The sequence below is a fragment of the Petromyzon marinus genome, chromosome 31, assembly GCF_048934315.1.
Source record: "Petromyzon marinus isolate PM22_M1 ecotype Great Lakes invasive population chromosome 31, UKy_Petmar_22M1.pri1.0, whole genome shotgun sequence".
In the NCBI taxonomy this organism is placed as follows: domain Eukaryota; kingdom Metazoa; phylum Chordata; class Hyperoartia; order Petromyzontiformes; family Petromyzontidae; genus Petromyzon; species Petromyzon marinus.
In genome coordinates, this window is record NC_133697.1 from 14816696 (window position 1) to 14836503 (window position 19808).

General features: G+C 43.6%; 1 protein-coding gene across 4 annotated transcripts in view; it reads right to left on the reverse strand.

Moving 5' to 3' along the window:
• Nucleotides 1–754: 754 nt before the first annotated feature.
• The window catches only part of BTBD7 (BTB domain containing 7), a 69029-nt gene continuing 49975 nt past the window's right edge, over nt 755–19808 (reverse strand). For 3 of the 4 annotated variants that reach the window (XM_076071149.1, XM_076071147.1, XM_076071148.1), the window contains 8 exons: nt 19324–19399; nt 18581–18741; nt 17427–17570; nt 15022–15223; nt 14516–14694; nt 13651–14058; nt 10978–11646; nt 755–10169 (listed from right to left, as the gene is read on the reverse strand). In XM_076071149.1, the coding sequence (XP_075927264.1) occupies nt 9909–10169; nt 10978–11646; nt 13651–14058; nt 14516–14694; nt 15022–15223; nt 17427–17570; nt 18581–18741; nt 19324–19399 (2100 nt within the window). In that variant the 3' untranslated portion in view covers nt 755–9908. Of the gene's footprint in view, nt 10365–10977; nt 11647–13650; nt 14059–14515; nt 14695–15021; nt 15224–17426; nt 17571–18580; nt 18742–19323; nt 19400–19808 lie in introns of all 4 variants that reach the window. The other variant, XM_032964181.2, reaches the window with a different exon arrangement.

Below are 19808 nucleotides of genomic sequence, written 5' to 3' on the forward strand. Positions count from 1 at the left end.
TTCCATAGAAAAATTGTTCAGCTCATGATTATTAATGAGGGGGGGGATGCCCCATGTGGAGTGACGTCACCCGCTCATGATTATTAATGAAGGGGTGCGTCATGTGGCGTGCGCGACCTTCTTGTGCGTTCGTGCAAATTTCCACGCGGGCATGAATATTAATGATGGGGGGGTTGCTTTGGCAGTGACGTCACGCACGGATGTAGCACTGTAGCTGCGTATATTTATTTTTTACCGTCACTTTCTGTAAAGAAACGTCATATTTGAAGCGACTTTGCGTAATAAATTATTTAATTCAGCGTGACCTTCCTCTGCGTAAGTGTAATAATCCACCCACTCATGAATATTAATGAGGGAGGGCTCGTGTGGAGTGACGTCACGCGCGGGACACATTATTTGCTCGTTAGAGTATTGGCCATCGAAAGCATTCGAGCGACGTGTTTGCCCAAGTCGACTAACATACCTTTAAGGTTTGAATTATGTCATTAACTTCTAAATTATTCAAACAAAATGCATTAATCAATGAGAGAGTCTGATTCCGTCATATGAATAGAGTACAGTATTTGAGTCACCAGCTAAAAGAAACCTAGTGTGACATTGTGGGCTCAGGCTGGTGGTGATTGATTGAGTTTTGGTGGGGTGTTGGGACGGTGGTTGTGATGGGTGGTAGTGATCAGCTGGGGTGTTGGGACGGTGGTGGTTGTGATGGGTGGTGGTAATATCTGACTGTTACAAAGCACGCCAAATGCATACGGCAAAGCCACGTCATTTAATCACCCAGCAATGTACACCTTTCATTCAGACAAGCATACACAGAGTCATTAAAAGCCCATTTCAAAATACATTCGGTAGAAATGGGCAGGTGTAGGGTTACAAGACAAACATATATATGCAATGTACAATGACGCTTAAACAAATTACAAAATATATTACACAAAGCATTGTGGGTCAATTAAGATGTCAATACAAGGATAAACGCCAACGTAACGGTGCATTACACATAGGATATTACAGATATACATTATATACAAAACGAAATATAGTACACGGCACACATCTGCTATGAAACAAAGGCGCACATTTAGAATTTACCTTTTGCATAGAATCTGTTACTTTAATCCAAAGTCTAAACGAAAGCTCTAAAGGCACTGAGGAAAATCCTGCAGTGGTACAATGCGGTGGTAACGGTAATACTATATAAATGCATCACAGGAGAGCGAGCATTCGACCGACTTTAAAAGCTATTTACTCACGACAGGACTTTAGCAACGCATAGCTACGGGATCATTCAACACTATCGACATTTCCAAAGCGTAAGCTCTCTTTATCTCTCATCCTCGTGCTATGTCAGACAGAGGTACATTCATTTTGACACCATTCCCCCTCCCCGTATTGTATGGTTTGTGCGCTTGTGTAAATGTTGATAAGTTACAATGATCCCTGTGGTGTAATGTGTCTAAATGTACAGCATGGGAAGGAAAACTCGCCACGAACGTTGCATACCCTCAAGGTATGTTGTGTCACTGCCAAGAAAGAAAAAAAGGAGACGCTTTCACTTTTGGTAAATTGAGGCTGCATACATTACAGTGCCAACAAGAGGCAAAGAGTGAAATGCAGTTGCACCAGAAAACTCGGTTGACCCCCCCACCACATGGTTCCTAAATGTATTTCACCACGATGTAAATTCCCTTAAATATCATTTCAACCTGCACACTATTCATTCTCGCCGACGAAGATTATAATTGGTTGAAGATGACGAAAGCTGACATTCGCCATAAAATGCATGAACAATTATTTAAATTGTTATTGAATATGTAGTCCCTCCGTACACCTAGTTACACACATCAAATAGTCAATGTGATTGATGACTTAATACCAGTGCACAATATGCATGTGTAGTCTCATAAGAACTCTCGCTTTTAGACAAGGGTGCTCTACTTTTAATGTAATGTTGCAGCACACGAGCAGAGGGTCGATTTGGATGCGCGTACTGCAGAATTAGCTATGTCCATACATTGAGACGTAATGAGGCTTTCCTGGGTAATAATTAAGCATTTACGCACTGTGATACACTTAACACGATAGAGTTGTGTTTTTACTATGAACAGACTATGCCATCTACTGGAAAAAGTGTTCATGATGAAGTTTACCTATCATCAAAGTGCCTTTGGTGCATTGCTAAGAACCAAGCAGAGTGACTCCCTTCATTAAGTGATCCATGAACTGCAATGAATTAAGGACCCAGACTGGACGTACAGGAAATTCCTCAAGACTCAACTCTCTGCATAAGTTCAGGCCAACCACTAGCTTAGTGTCACATTTAAACGTCTACAAATCAAACGGACTGTGTTATCCGAAAAAAAATGATAAAGTTCCACTTTTTTTGTTCTGCACGAAAAATAGCAGTGATCAACCAGGATGTATGAATGCGAACAAGCGAATGCCAAATGTAATAAAACACCACGTTGTAATAATGTCGCTGTACCTGCTGCTGTGAGGCTACATAGGGCAGAACGACGCATTACAATCTATATTTACATAAGCTGTATCTCACGTTTGTAGGTGAAATATGATGATCAATACTTTGCAGCTGTGAAACACTTTTTTCACATCAGAACCAATCCACCAAATAGTAAGCATGTGAGAAGTGAGGCCTGCATGAAAGCTGAGCTTACATTTACCAAGCCTAAGGGGGTTGCTACGCATATGTAACCAGTTTCTAGTAATTGTCATGAATGCATTCGTGATTCGTATTTTTGTCGGTGCATTTATGCACTATTGACACAACCCTTACGTATTAAAACATTTTACTTGCAACAGGCAGCGCAGCTTCTAATGGCTCTCATCACGACCGCGTTAATACGAACGCACGTGTCACCATCGTGGACAAAGCCCCGTTTATGTTGTGTTTATCCTGCAAAATAAAACATGACGTCCTTGACAGTGGCCGAGAACTTTCGCCTGCCAATATTCGCCCTGTGTTTATACAAGCCAGATCATCTCAGCTTCTCCGTGAAAAAGAAAACAGAACATTGGAAAGGTCACATATTCCCATGAACTGGGAGGATTATTTTAAAAAAAGCTGTCAATTGGATGTTTAAGCACATATGGGCCACGATTCTTACTGCATGAGGTTTCTAATTACTGCTGACAATTTGCAGTCGCATTTTTGTTAATGGATGTTTTTTTAGTCAATACCACAATTTTTCACAAATTGTATGTTGTCCTTGTACACGCATGATCTTTGTCGAGAGTGAATCAACGTTCTCTACTATTTTGGATACCTTTATTATACTTGAGCCAGAAAAGACAGGACTTTGATATGTATAATGTCCAGCTCTCAATCACTATACGCTGTTCTGACAAGAACTCATCACTCAGTAAATATTAACTAAATATGTAAACGTAGTCGGACGTAATATAATTAAATGTAACTTGAATGCGGTTTTTGGTCGGCTACCGGCCAGACCTGTTACACCTGAGAACCAGGTTTCATTGCTGGTAGGATTGTGGGATTCAAGCCCCAGATATCGCCAGAACTTGCATGCATCAACCACTTCTGGCTTTGCCAACTGCAACATGCTTAGACAACAATATATATGCCCCGAAGACTACTGGTTTTCTCTTTAAGATGTTACTCTTAATCAAGTATGAGAAAACCACAACTCAGAAGAGCAGGGGTAAAGCAAAGTCCCGAAATTATGTTGAAATGCACTGCTTTAGATAAGGTTCAGGAGGCTTGGGTAAATGACGGGCTGATATAGACATCTTTAAATCCTCCACAAAAATGTGTGCTTTTATCAAGTCCCTTTTAGTACACAATTCCATTCCCATGGTAACTGCTTATGGGTATAACATAAATAATGACGAACAAACATATTTAAGGATGGGTATTCTTGGGTGTTTCCAGCACACTCAGAATGACACTTCTCTTGTTTTCCCAAACAGCCATCAGTATAAGCACTGCGAAAAGCAAAGTCAACAGTAACCCACACATACACCGGTAAACACTGCAAAGTCACCAGACAGCATCGACACGTGGCATGGCGTTCTGTAGAGATTGGTTCACCCATGAAGACCTATAACAAAATTACATCCTAAACTTCAATTATTTGATTGAAGAAATGTGACCAAATACTTTAAATTTATAAATAGAATACTTAAACGGACTTTAGTAATCACCCATTTGATAAACAAATGAGAATGTTGGCTTAAATGAAAGCATAATAATCTCAATATGTATTGTTCATAATATATATTTAAATAGGTTTTACTAATATGCTTTTAATGGTCCAAGCTGCCATTTAACACTTTTGAATACACAATTAGTAACTATATAGTACAATGTGGAAGTTTGGGTCATAACTGAAGGAAACAATACGTTCAGGATCTCAAAAAATGTGTCTAATTGAAATGGGACCACCACAGGTTATTATCATTTAGTTTTTCAAGTAAACACGTACTTCATCAACAGGCCCGGCAAAACCGGTGGATCTGCAGGTCTCGATCGCTGCTGCGCTCCACACGTTTGAAATTAACAATTCGTAAGTGGCACAATTTTATCTCAGTTGTAGTGGCTTTCCGTCCGTCAAAAGTCAAGGATTTGAAAATGAATTTATCGAAAAATTTGAATGAACTGTATGAACCAATTAATTCCGAACGTTGTATTTATAAATACATGCTGATATAAACCAAATATATTGTTTTGAAGATTTACTCGCATTCTTTTAATATTCGACAGAATTTGGCTGCTATACAAATCAAAAACTGTATTGTCATATTAATTTCACTACTTTAGACATACATAATTGACCAGTTATACGGATAAAGATTCTTTTCATTTTTGTGCAGTTCCAGGTTGATTTATACTTAAGTCCACGTGGATTTAAAATTTGGTCTATCAAGCCAGCACATCATGACAAACATGTGCAAAATGATGTAATGTTTCAGAATTTTTAACTGAAAATAGCTGCTCGCCTGTCCACAAAAGCCCCTAAAGGAATTACTGGCAGCAACAAGACCTCATGTCAATTTGTGACAACGGACTCGATGCCTGGAATTCTGAACATGAGCCTAATCGGCGATTATCGAAACCACTGTGAAACAATCCTACTCTTTTACGACACTGCATTTACAACGGTTCAGCATTATCATGGAATAAATGATCCTCAGTTCACCCAGTACCCCTTTCAGAGGACACAACCACCTTGTGATAACGTAATGTGTTATTGTAAATTAATTTTCACCCAGTCCCTTTTGTTGTCGATCATATTCTTTGGTGGGAAAAAGTAACTGCCATGGTAAATCACTCATCAATACCAGCTATTATTTATTTCTCCTCTGTTTAAAAAGAATATAGATATAACTTGACATTAATCTAATTGTATTTTATTTGTACCATTAGCTTATTTTTTTATTTAATTTTGTAAAATGTTCTACCTAATAATATTTATATTCTAAAATTTAGAATGAACTTTGCGAATACAAATGTTTAAATGTATATTATTAAACAATGTCGTCATGTGTGAATTTGGAAATTGGTGACCAAATCTTTTATTCATGCCAGTTTTTTTTTTATAGCCATGCCTTCAACTTACTGCATTGAAAACATGTGATAAGACATGGTATCATTGACTTAATAAATATTAACTTGTGGCAGTTTAGCTCAATTTGGAAATGTCCCTTAATATATATTGTTTACAAATTCTTGAATTCTCGATGAAATGGGAGTACATGGAACAAAAAGTGTGGCCATTTACATACTGATCAGCAAACCCCACATGATCAAGAAAACGTAAGCGCATAACAAAGACAAACTAACACATATAGACGCAAATGACTAAACAGATTTGAAAGAATCCAACCGTTTGCACGCACTTGCACGGCATGCACACAGACAAACAAACCCCAGCACAAAGACACCAACTAACATGCAACACGAGTGAGCATGCGTAAATACATTGAATGCATTTCAACGTGTGTACACATGCAAGCCTATGATGTGCACGCATGCTTGAGAGCACAAAAGAAGGCCTGAATGTCACAATGTGTAAGATATCTATTAACAAATCTTGGTTCACACATTTAAGTGGCTTGATTATCCCTGGTGTGGTGGGATTAAAATTATGACCATCTGTCCTATCTATAGGCCCAACATACAATGAATGCGCTGCCAATTTGGCCTTATTTCACATTTAACTTCATTGTTAAAGAGGTGCATTTTCATTAGGACTTATTTTAACAAGTCATCCTTTAAAATGTAGGTTATGCAATTCAAATTATTTGCAAAAATATGTACATTAAACACAGGCACTCTAGATCAACGCAGATGGGTGCATCATATTTGCACTTCATGGGAATAAAATTATCAAATGAAGTTATAAATATTCTGTAGGGAATTACCAAAGTGACCCTCTGTTATAAAGTATGCCATACATTACAACAGAGGAATTCGCTTTGTGTCATATCCCAAATCATAAACTGGAAAATGTCAACTGCTCCTCGCTAAATAGTTACTTACGGCTCTCACGCGATTAAATGAAAAGTGTAACAAGTCTTAAATGTCAATGCTTCCTGCATATTCTGCATCAGGACCATCACACCCTAGCAGTCTGCCTCTCATTACCACGAGGCTATCTAACCTTCATGCTTAGTTCAGGTTTGGCCATGAAAACTCAAGCGAAACTGTCAAAAGATGCAGTCACGAAAGCTTTAAATCTAGAAAAGATGCAAATACTCCACGGTTGTCATTGCAATGCGTGAGTTCGCCAACCATGGTGGCGGAATATTAATCCGTGGCTCCACAGGTTGCATTGCTCTGTGGGTCAACACGATCGCGATGTTGTTAGGTTTAAGCGGTCACCCCTCTCCCTTCTCCATTGCCTCAACCTGGATTTGGACTCAAATATACAACCAGCATGTGACGTAAACGTCGGATGAGTCTCCAAGTTAATTTTCCACATTTCTCCATCCGAACAAAATTACTCAAGGTCCCTTTTATTGACTGCAACTGTAAATGAAGTTGTGTTTTTTTTTACAAGCTGAAGTATTGTATACATTTTGTAAAAAAAAAATGATCAACTGAACCCAATAACAAAATGTAAATGATTACTATAAAACGTGCTTCAAGGAAAGGAATTATTTTTAAGCTGACGTAATTATGGCAGTAGACACTGACGTGTAAAACGGGTTCCTTTCCATTTCCAAAGTAGAAAATGTCCAAAAATGCTATTGTTAACGTACAACACCTCCGTTATGCAATTCTGCGGATTGCCATCAAACAGGAGATGTTTGCAAAAGCTTCAAGGGGTGGCTCATGGTGCCCCTGTAATCGTGGGGTCATGTCATTGCATTTCACTGCACGCTCCGCCATCCTTCGCCTCCCACTGCGTGAATCTTCGTACCGAGGTGTGGGGAAACGCTTAACTTTTTGCTAGAGATTAGCGGGCAAGTTAAAATGACCTATACATTACGTCCCTGCAGTCCAGTTTACCCAGATACTGTGCAGTAAAAGCTGCTTAAAAAAATATATCTCCAGTGCAACTACTTCCGCCATTGAATTGACACGCATTATGACGAGTTCCAAGGGCCAAACCAGGATCGCACCATGCCCTTGTTAACTTGTTAAAGGCACCACAGGGAGGCTACAGCTGGAGACCGGGTGGAACGACGGCGTAAAGCATTTTGATTGGGTTAGAATGCATAATGCTTTGTCATAATGCACGGCATGACACTAGCTGGGTCTTATGATGAGAACACACACTTCAAGCTAAACACTTTAGTTCTAGTTCATTAGTCTTAATGTACCACATTCCCAGGGATTGTACACACTTTCCAGGAACGTGCATGGCAATGTAAAGGTAAAAGAGCATTTGCTTAACCATAGTGACACTATATTTTTCTTAAAAAATCACCACATTTGTTTTCACGTACCCAAGTCCACAAACACCTATGGACAATGACAAATGACAGGTGGTAATGGGCTAACCGGTGTGCCCATTGCAGTTAAAATGCCATATCAAGTAAAAATGCATCTGCACGCACATGTGCTGCTGTAATCCATGAGCGATTAAGTTCAGTGGATAAAATCTAGTCAAACTTCTCCCTCGATTTGAACAAAATCAAAGCACAACTTACAACGTTAATGTTGCCAAGGCAAGTCAGTGATGGGAAAATATCAATGGCAGGAGTCTAGAAGAGAATCCTCTGATAGACATCCACTTTCATACTGAATAATATCTTTAAAAGTGTATTTATAAGCAGTGTAATGAATATATATCATGTCACTCGTACATTTTCCAAACATTTCGCACCAATGTGCCGATGGAGACTACACAACATGGTAATATACTACATTGTAAAGTCTCCATGTTTACATTAGACGGATGCCAGGTGCTCTGGCTAAGGGGCACTGGTGGTTATAGCACTTAACTCACAACAGAAAGACTGCAAGTATCACTAAATAGTCGAGTGGTCGCCCCACGGAGACTTGAAGCTTGCAATAGGATAAAGGAATTTTCACAAATGACTCAGTTGTGCAATTTGAGTTCCATCCCATTGCTCGTTTGAAAAATGTAGGACAATGAACAGACAAGAGTGCCATTTTTCTTGATATATGAATATCTTTAAAAGAAAAAAATATCCATCCAGCATGTTGTTGACAATAATCAACAGGTCAATTTTCCACTGGCCATATCAAATTTGCTTTTGGTTCTATTTCGTTGCATCAACAGCTGGTTACACCACAATCACATGCTCCGGTGTAACCACAATATTACGGTGACAATGCTTTGACAGAGGGAAGAGGACAACCCCTGAAGTGAACACAGAATATAGTAGAGCAATATTAGGTATCAATTCCCTTTCTTTAGTGCAAGTTAATGAAAATAGTAATATTAAGCGGGTTCAACTGCGTCGGTCCAAAATATGCAATGCAGAAAAAAATAATTATATACACCGCTAAAGCAGTCTAATTATAATGAACGCACGTGGTTAAATAGAACACGGCTTCAATGAAAATAAAAATAAAATACACAATCCTTCCTCTTCTTTTAATCTGGAAACCTGCCAAACTAAAGTATATAATACACGCATCACACCAATCCAGCTGTGCTGCGACAGCCAGGGCACTGTGTGCAATGTCGAAAATGCTGGAAAAGCTCTCAATTCAAAAGCTTAACACATGGAAATTGTAAAAACAATAAAGTGTGAGCGGATACAATTTGTAAATTCCAATATGTGAAGAGCCACACAGTGGATAATATATGCCTGTGGTTAATACACAAAACATAAAAGTTGGACTGTCAATGAGTTTGTGATACACGGTACAAAATAACGCAAAACTTAATAATGCTGTTTGAAGATAAAAAGTACGGATGCATTGTATACTTTGACCCAACAAGCATGCTCGATGCTCTAAACATCGGCACTAAAAATAATAATCTGTTTTTGTGAAAGGTATGAACACAAAAAGTCAATAAAATAGTACCCACACATATGATATTTACTGTCTGTTCAGCATGCCCAAAATGATAGTCGGGTTGAAACATTTCCATTCAGAATTACAGCTTCATTAGCAGCTTCTCTCTTTGAAAAAAAAACCGTAGACTGCGATAGTCATCCCAGAAATGCCAAAGAAAAAAAAAAGTTGTGAAATATTTTCCAGCAACACTGCCAACTTTTACATTGGGATTAGTTTTTTTTTTTAATTTGTGGAGCTTGTTTGAAGCACAATACCCCGGGCTTAGCAGACAGGGGTATCCTCCCGAATGGACGAACACCGGGCCAAGACACGTAGGGCATCGCCTGCGGGGCCAGCCGGCGCTTGGCCACTCCTCCCGGTGTTGAGCTCGGACGGCGAAACGGTTGCGAGGGCAGCCCCCCACCCCACCCTCCCCCACCCCCGACAATCAGAGTGCAGACTTGCGGATGGGCGTCTCGCGGCCCTCCGTCGGGCTGCTCTGCCGCCCCTCGTGGATGACGATGCGAAAGTGGTCCTGCAGCAGCACGCGCGGCTGCTGGCACTGCGAGGAGTTCTGAGACGCGTTGTCCGCGGGCCGCTCGGGCGGCGCGGCCGCCCCCCCCTCCGCCGCGTCGCCCTGCGGCTGGGGAAGAGGGCAGCCCTCGATGAGCTCGGGCTCAGCGGGTCGGCGGGCGGAGGCGCCGTTCACCTGAACGCACACATGCACGCGCGCGTGCAGGAACGCAGTCTCATTTAAGTTGCCGTGGGCATTGTCGCCTCAGAGGTCAGAGTGCCGAGCTGGGCACTGCGGAGATCCCTCGGTTCGCGTCGCCATGCAGTCGCCTGTGATTAACCCGGCGTGTCGAGCGTCGCGACTTGATGGTCTTGGCCCCGTCATCAACGACTGTACAAAAAAAACCCACCAGGTTAAATTTGGTTTTGCATTTAACTTGGATGAATTCCAGCTCTGAGAATTAAATATCGGTTTGACTGACATGCAACAATGATTCTGCTCATGCAGTGCTTCACTCTAATGTGTAGGCCAGATGTCACCTGAAGGGATCTCAGAGGTAGCTTTGTAAAATCCGTTCCCATCGGTCACTCTAAGACAACGGGATGCACTGCTCTATTAATGATCCGAATGCGTACTTTGTCTCATGACATGACACAGAGCACAGTTGGGATACAAATTGGGATGCTCTATTTTTATTTGTCAATTAAATGTAAATTTTCTTTGAGCCGAAGATTAAAAAATATCCTTTTCACTGTACTTTTTGCAATTTCTATCTGTGCGCTGAACCATTCAGGGTCTGATTAAATACTTGTGCAGAGTAACAAATGTTGCCAATCCCAACTGTAATACTTACCCGAGTGCTAACGATGAGACCACAGTATATTGGGCATCTCACCCCAATATGGCTAAATATCGCACAAAACTACACAGCGGACGTTCACAGGCCGTGGAGGGGGGCTCGCCAACTTAACTCCACCGCTCGGACAAAGAAATGCGAACGCACCTGCGTTCCCACGTGCTGCACCAAGTCGTACTCCAAGTGCGGCAGCCCAAGCGCAGACGCCCGCGACGAGTGCGGTTCCTGCATCGGCGGCACGGCGCCCGCGGCCGCCCCCTCCTGCGCCAGGCGGCCGTGCGGCCGACAGGAGAGCAGACCGCCGGCCGCCGCTGCTGCCGCGGCGCCGGCCGCAGGGTGTCCGGCGGCCGGGTCGACGCACGCCGCCGCGCGGCTCGCCGCCGTCGCCCCGCCACCACTGCCGCCGCCCGTGGCGCCGATCCGGCCGCGGTTGCCGCCGTGGCACGAGTGCAGGTCGGGCATGGCCGGGTCGCTGTACTTGGCGGGCGTCGCGGCGCCGCTCTCCGCCGACGCGAGCGACACGTGCACGACGCTGCTCGAGAAGTCGTAGAGGTCGGGGCAGCCCGACGGCTCCTGCTTGTCCTTGCCCTTTGCGGACGGCGCCGAGCTACGTTTCTTGCCCCGCTCGGGCTTGGCAGCCGGCGGTGCCGCCGCCGCCGCCGCGGCCGCCGAGCTGCTGCTGCTGCTGCTGCTGCACGAGGGCGCGGGTGGGCGGGCGTCGGGCCAGTCCATCTCCGACAGAGACATCCTGCTGAGCGTGGACGCTGCCATCGCAATGTCCGGCACCGACGGCTCGCTCACGCCACTCTCCGAACCCTGGTGGGCGGACCGCCCGGTGGCAACGCACGCACGCATACGCCGTGAAACACGGGACTGCAGCAAGCCCGCACTGCTGCCATCACCGCCCCCTTGTGTTCACCCCTCGTGTTGTTTTATGCGAGGATGTGTTATGTCGCAACAACAACTGATGTCCAGCCTGCATGATGCTGGCAACATCTGCACAATAATTTGATAAACAAAATGTGGGGGGGGGGTTTGTGTGAAGGTAAGATGCTTGAGGCAGAAGTAATACATTTTTGTTGCTGTCATTTTGTCTTACATTGCTCAACTTTTAACAACCAAACGAAATAAACGCTTCTGGCCTCCAAGTATAAGCGATAGGAATATCATAGCAAGATAGGGTACGAATCTGGGTTGGAATACAGGGACGTGCGGTCAGGGGAGGCAGGGGCCAGCAGAGCCTCAATAATGTTTTGGGACAATTTAACTGCAGGGCATTTTGAAATGTAAAAACTTGGCTTTTGACAATGGCACACAATGATTTAACTCAGGGGTCGGCAACGGGGCTGCATTCGGCTCTTTAAAGACTGCTTCGTGATGTCATTTATTACGGACCACCATCTCGCATTGAGATACATTGCGGCTTTTGCAAAATCGAGTTGTTTGACCGAATTCGAAAAAAAATACTCTTCTTGATATTTTGGTTTCCGACCCCTGGTCTAACTCAAATATACATGATTGCAAGATCGCTGTTATGAAAAGTAAAACAAAAGAATAATCAAATAAAATAAATATTAAGATTTTTCCACTGATCTGTATTACAAATGTCATTTCTGTACGATTCCAATAATTTTTAAAGTCAAAATCGCCAAATTTGCGGAGCTTCGCTGCAAATACAGGAAGAGACGAGAGGTGAGGCAGCGACGAGCTCAGCCTCCCCTGTGATTGCGCAACCCCTCAGTAACTGGATGGAGCGCGGGCAATAAGCGCGTGCCTGTTACTATCTCAGTATGTCACCAATGTAATGTTTGTAGACCCCTTCATTTCATGTCCTCGCCTTCCATACTCCAAGTAACTTATTTCACGTATGTGTATAAAGAAATTTGGATCGCTGATGAAAACGCACCAGGGGAGGCAGCTATCACATCTGCCTCACTGAGGGGGACGTGTCTAACACGCCCCCCTCCGTGAGGCCACGCCCCCCCCCCTCAGTGTGTGAATCTGGCTCTGACACTAGCCAGTGCCTCCCCAGCCACTGACCTCACCGCACGTCACTGTTGCAATATAATATATAGCAGAGAGCAATGAAGACATTCAAGAGATGGACCGAGCACTTGTGAAGGATAGAGGAAGCAGGTTTACGAACATGGACAAAATAACGAACACCAAGAGTTTCGCGACCAAGCAAGGGAAACACACCGAGCCATATGGTTGCTTTCAGTAAGACAACGGTAAGGCCGGGCAGAAGGCAGCTCTAGAGAAGCATGATGGTATGAATGGCACGGGCCATATTGATCCCTTGATTGCTTTTTAACCAGGTGCAAGAACATTGCAATTAAGTATACACAGAACCCTACATGGACCGCAATAATGTTTTGGGACAATTTAACTGCAGGGCATTTTGAAATGTAAAAACTTGGCTTTTGACAATGGCACACAATGATTTAACTCAGGGGTCGGCAACGGGGCTGCATTCGGCTCTTTAAAGACTGCTTCGTGATGTCATTTATTACGGACCACCATCTCGCATTGAGATACATTGCGGCTTTTGCAAAATCGAGTTGTTTGACCGAATTCGAAAAAAAATACTCTTCTTGATATTTTGGTTTCCGACCCCTGGTCTAACTCAAATATACATGATTGCAAGATCGCTGACATTCACACTGCACAGCATACGGTACATTGCCACTTCACCACAGATATTACCGGAAGCTGAAATTTGAACCGTTGACTCAAGGCTTCGCGATTGAATGCGCTAATATCCAAATCACGAGACCGTAGTCGTGACAGTCAAGCGAGGCAAGTGTGCCGGGCCCACACCTCGGTGTCCACACCGTCGTAGTAGCCGCCGCAGGAGACGCCGTCCGGGTAGGCCTGCTGCGACGCCCTCATCTTGCCGGTGCCGCCGTATGCGTGCGAGCGACTGCGGCCCCGCGAGCCGTGCACCGAGGGCGCCTGCGTGCCGCGCGATAGCGGCGGCTGGTACGGGGGCGGGGGCGGCGGGAAGGGCAGCCCCAGGCGCAGGCTCGAGAGCGCCAGCGCGTCAGCCACGTCGCCGGTGTACAGCGACTCGGAGCTGGGAGCGCTGCGGATCTGCCGCCTCGGTCCTTGCTGCTGCTGCTGCAGCGGCAGGATGTACTGCGCGTGGATTGGCTGGTGGTGTCCGAACGCGCCCCACATGCTCTCGGGCTCGTCGAAGGCAGAGTCCGGGAAGTATTTGTATGGGTTCTGTCGAGAAAAAACATGGAATGCTTTTCTACATGGTAAAATGTTTGACTTAGAAAAAAAAAATTGGTAAACAATATAGAGCCGAGTGTTAATTGAAGTAGCACATTGCATTTTTACGTGGCAATTCTGTATTTTTGACATCTGGCACATGTGGCAATTGTTTTGATGAAAATGATCAGCTGTGATTTAAGAATTGTTTTCGAAAAGGAACATACGGGAAAAAAAATCACACTCTCTCTCTCATGCTGCACATTAGCTCCCAATAAAGTCACCTTGCTTAGTGCGACCCCATAGAACGCATTTCCACAAAATACAGCAAAAGAGAAAATGAGTAGAGAGAAAGTCACGCACAGCCTTGAGAAGTATGAATGTTAAACTTATTTCGCACAGTACGCAGCCAACCACGCTAATCAGAGAAGTGAGAAAGGTTGGGGAGAGGGGAGAGTGAGGTGGCTACCTGCAGGAGGTCGATGGCCGAGTCGGGCAAGCCGAACTCACGCAGCACACGCAGCTGCACGTGGCGGTTGATGGCGGGGATGTCGCCACACGGGAGGGACAGCGCTTGCCGCACCACGGGCCCGGCTCGCGCTTCGGCCACGCGCCTCAGCATCTCCCGCACCACAGCTTGGGACGGCACTGCAGGAAACACACGCACAACACAGGCACACACAACAATCCTTTAATGGAATGTGCATGTGATAAGTACTCGCGCCACCGCTGGCAAAAATATATCCACTAGAGGGAGCCCCCCCTCTCGCAAAAAAAATTGCCCATTGTTTTAACTGCCACGACAGGATATCAACCTAGCTACCTGTAAATTTGCAGGTCCTGTGTGCTATCCATTACATCACGGCAACATCTCACCCCAATTTGGTTACATACGTCACTAGATTCCACGGTGAATGATGCTCACAGGGCGGGGGTTTGGCTCGCCCAACTTGCGTCCACCGCGATTTCACTCACCTGGCACCTGATTGTCGACGGCAGCCAGGAGACCAGAGGGGCTCGGCTGCCGTGGGCTGGCGTGGGCCATGGAGGCACGGGGCTGATGGTGGCCCATGCCCCCACCGTCCAGCATGTAGAGCGTGTCCGGCACGCTGGACACACGGGTCCAGCGCAGACGCTCCTTGTCCGTCTGCACATCCGTCATCTCCTCCAGCACCGCCTGAAGTGAGATGATGAAAACTCACATTCTGTACACAGCTTTCGGCGGTATGTTTTTGGGGTTGTACCAGGTGTTAATTCTATACAGTTACATGTGCCGAAACCTATGCAGTATTCAATGAATGTCCATCCAAAATGTGGCTGACGAGTTAATATTATGCCAGTGTCAGAATACGGTTTTGATTCTCAGATTCTGGGTGTGAATCTCAGGTGGTGACTTTAGGACACATTCAGACCTTCAAATGTGGTAGATGTCTGATGGCCTCAGACTTAATTAGAACTTGAATGACAAAAATGTTTTTAAATGTATACGTTTGCACTTGATATGCTTAAGACGAGTTATGGAGACGTTTAGCTTATACAACAATTCTATACAGCTAAATGACCCCTTGAATTCCACAAGGAAAGTTAGTTTTCGTATATATGTGGTAAGGGAAGGGTATTCCTTACAAATATTAATGTCTAGGTGGTAATAGAATGCATTATTCTGAGTCCAACTGGGATTTAATATAGTGAGGGAAAAAAGTATTTGATCCCCTCCTGATTTTGTACGTTTGCCCTCATTAAAATGCAAATCAATTTATAACATTTTTAACATGCGTTTTTCTGGATTTTTTTTTAGTTATTCTGTCTCTCACTGTTCAAATAAAGCTACCATTAAAATTATAGACTGATCATTTCTTTGTCAGTGGGCAAACGTACTAGATCAGCAGGGGATCAAATACTTTTTTCCCTCACTGTACATGTATTTTGATTTAGCGTGCTGATCTTAAAGGTGCATTGAAAAATGTCATACTCCGACTGATGCTTCTGTTGTTGTGGAGTAACTCATGCAGCCAGCTATGGCTCTAGGATTGATGTAGTTTATTGTAAAAATTCGGTCACAGTCCCTATGATCACTGTTACGTTGCAATTATGGCTTTATTTTTTGGTGATTTCAAAGAAAAGTTTTTTGGTTTGGACATGTTTGTTTTGTTGTAGTACGGAGTTAGACTGATGGCCTTAATCTAAGTTTTCTTGTGGTTGTTGTTGTTTGACTTGCATCCCACTGGGATTTTTTTGCACACAGCGTTGGTGTACGGTGCTTTTTTCAGGAATATTTTGCTGTTTTTTTTCATAGATTTTCTGTTTGCAGTCACATAGTCACTTTAAGATGTTTTCTTGTTCATGTTTTTGTTTTTTGTTTGTTGTGGTTTCACCCGATTCAAGAGCCGAATGGCTCACAGGGCTATACCAAAAATAAATAAACTGAAACAGTTACATTACAGGCTTTCAATTTAGCTTCACCGAATTATTGCCTTTTAAAAAATTTACTCCGAAAATGTGGGAATTGATTGTCACGACCTCATGTTGTTAAGAAGCCTACTGTTATGTAATGTGCTTTTCCGCCACCCACCATACCTACCCACTGGCCTGGGGCCAATTATAACTACAAAAGCATTGTCAAATGAAATTACAATTACATTGTGGTTTCATTTCATTACGAAGTACACAATTACAATTGTAATTTACTCCACCTCTGATTCAAACATTGTGGAGAGGCACTTGCTTTAATTTATTCTATGCCCTTCAAACTAACAACATTTTCAAGTAAACCATAAACATGTTCCAGTATTATGTGTCCAAATTATTTTCCAATTAAACAAAATAAACTAAATAGGACCTACGCAGTATATCTTAAAACCTGCTGAATTTAAAATCCCATTTAAGTATATTTATAGCCACTAAATAAGAATGTATAGTAGCTAATTTGAGCTAATTGTAAATGTCGTGATGTTTTTCAAAATGATTCTTAGCAAGCCCAATCACTACTTAATTAAAAAGACTAGCAAGCACTAATATTGAATATGATCCTCACAATAGTTGATTACATTCATGCACTTAATACTGAACATTTACTTCAGCTAATATCCTACTATAGTTTACTGACATTTCTCAAGTGGCCAAATTATAAACACTGCGCAGTGGATTAGATGCGTCAGAAACTCGCTCACCTTGCTTCGCTTTACAAACACCTGTCTCTTTCGATAAGTGTGTAAGATGCAGCACAAATGTGACAGATTAGGAACAAGAATGTGAATTTTTCACTGAGCTTGAAATCTATACAAGCCAAGAGCCAAAACATAAATTTCCAGTTCAATCAAAGTAATTTAATTGTGCCATCTCATGCACGATTCTTGTCGCTTGGGGGGAACAGGAATCACCTTGGCCTCCTCCACGTACGGAGTGAAGAGACGCGGTTTGACGGCGATGCCCCCACCCCGACCTCTCATCCACGCGTTCCCTTTCCTCTCGTCCATGGAGGGCAGCATGTCCGACGGCGGCCGGCTGATGAGCCCACGCTTCAGCTGCCTCGGTGAAAAGGTTTACTTCAACAGGATGGTCTTGGGAGTACAGTTATGGAGCTTATTACACGAACAAAAGACATCGGCTACTTGTTCAAATTTAAGTCGTCGGTGGCGAATGTGCAGCTGACTGGAACAAGCATCGTTGCAGCACATTAGTTGCGTGTCTGTGTTATGCAGTTTGGAGCTGACAGCGTTCTGACATCCAGGTTATTGGAAGACGGTCCAAATGACCCGAGCCATATAATGTGTGACAGGTCAACTACATCTTTAAGCGGTCAGTGGCAGGGGACTCCTCCAGTGGCACCGGTCCCAATGCGGCTCAAGGTGAACATAGCACCAGCCAGGAAGTGGAGATTTATCTGCCAATCAGTGGAGACTTTGCCATGTGGCTTCTCAAAGTAAACAATTTGAAAGTAACCAATCAAATGTGGACAATGATGCTGGCACACGTCCTGCTTTTTTTTCAAACACTGTCACAGGGTTTTTGAATAGTAAAATAGTTTAAAGTCCACTGTTAACAGGAAGCACATATATTATGGTTAATACATCTGCAGTATGGCCACTGGGACTGGGCTCGAACTGTGAAACTATGCAACAAGGAGGTGGTGTCGCACATTCACCACTTGTTAAAGAGGTTCGCGGTTTGAAGACAGCCGGGCGGCCATGGTGAATACGTACCGCCTGCTTCACAGTAGATAGAACCTATGACGTCATTCAAAACGAATAAGCCATTGCATGCTAGCGTCATGGCCCGAATTGGCCTAATTACCTGCAAATTACTCGATATGGATTACGCGTAGACAACATCTCCCCCCTACTGTCAAACAACTGCAGACTGTCCGCAAAACATAACGGCTACGTGATAGCTTCACGCCATAATAATGCAGCAATTACTAAACATACAAATTGATTATGGTTGTTATTATTATTATTATTAAGCATAAAACGCGCTCCCGCTGTCACCACCCACGCCAGTAAGGTGCAGTAGAGGCTGGAACACACGTACTCACCGCGCCACCCAGTACGTCGCAGTTCGGTGGGAGCATGAGGTCGACGCGCACGTGAGGCAGCAGCGGAGAGAGAATGTCACGCAGCTCCTCAGAGTCCAGGTCCTTTCGCTTGACCCCCTTCTTGCTCACGCTGTGCGCCGTACTGCTCACAACGTTCGGCTCTGTGTGCACACAAATGAACATTGAAACTAACCTATGCTAAATTATGTTATATTTTACTCGACAAGACCCTCCGAATATAAAGCTCTTTTTCAGTAGTGACCCGGCTATCACAATTGATAGCCCAATGAAGTGTCTTATGTGGACATTTATAGCAGCCAAATACTCTAAACGCATGTTGATTCTAAATGTGGAGGGGAAAAACCAGAGGACCCAGAGAAAAATCCACATGACCACAGGGAGAGAGACGTGCAAACGCCAAATATCTAAGCATCAGCATCAGGATCGAACCCACGTCCTCCTGTATACCAGTCGAGGCAGTTAATATCTGACCACCACGGTCAGATATTTGGTTTATATTTACCATTGGTTTCCAGTCCGCCCCTAATTTAAGACCCCATCAGATTCAATACAAACCCTGACTTTTCTAACCGTCTTTAAATGTAAACAAATTTTTTTGTACAATTATGGCTTCTTTGATATACATTGAAAGACATTCGATCTTGAGTCAATATTATATGGTAAAATAACGTGCGTTTTGTATACCACGCCGTTTCGGATTAAACTCTTTTGACAAAACTCACCTCGATCTTCCATCCTCTTAATCAGCTGGTGCTCCCCCCACTTGATGACAGCCTTCAACACGTCCTGCTCACATGCCTACAGCGACATCAACACAGGGCAACAAAAATACAGCCACTCAGCAATCAGGAGTAAAAACTTTAACTGCATTTCTTATTTTTTTTTATTTAAAGCTTTCCTGACTTATTCTCATGATATGAAGCTAACCGGACAGTTTGCATATAATTGGAAGGACCAAGAAAAAATCAAGAAAAAGTGCTTAAATGTCATTCTGAATGGCTTATAGTAAGTGTCAAATTTGATTGACTAGCAGTGGTTGTGCCATTTAACTATGGTAGGAAATGTGCTGTGGCGATTGCAAATGCACTACCCATCATAAACGTGGTATAGCAATGCAATATAACTCGCAATTAAGAAACACCTGCATGAGACCACGTCTCAAGCCAGGACGCAAAAAAGGCTACACACAACTTGGGAGATTGCGAAA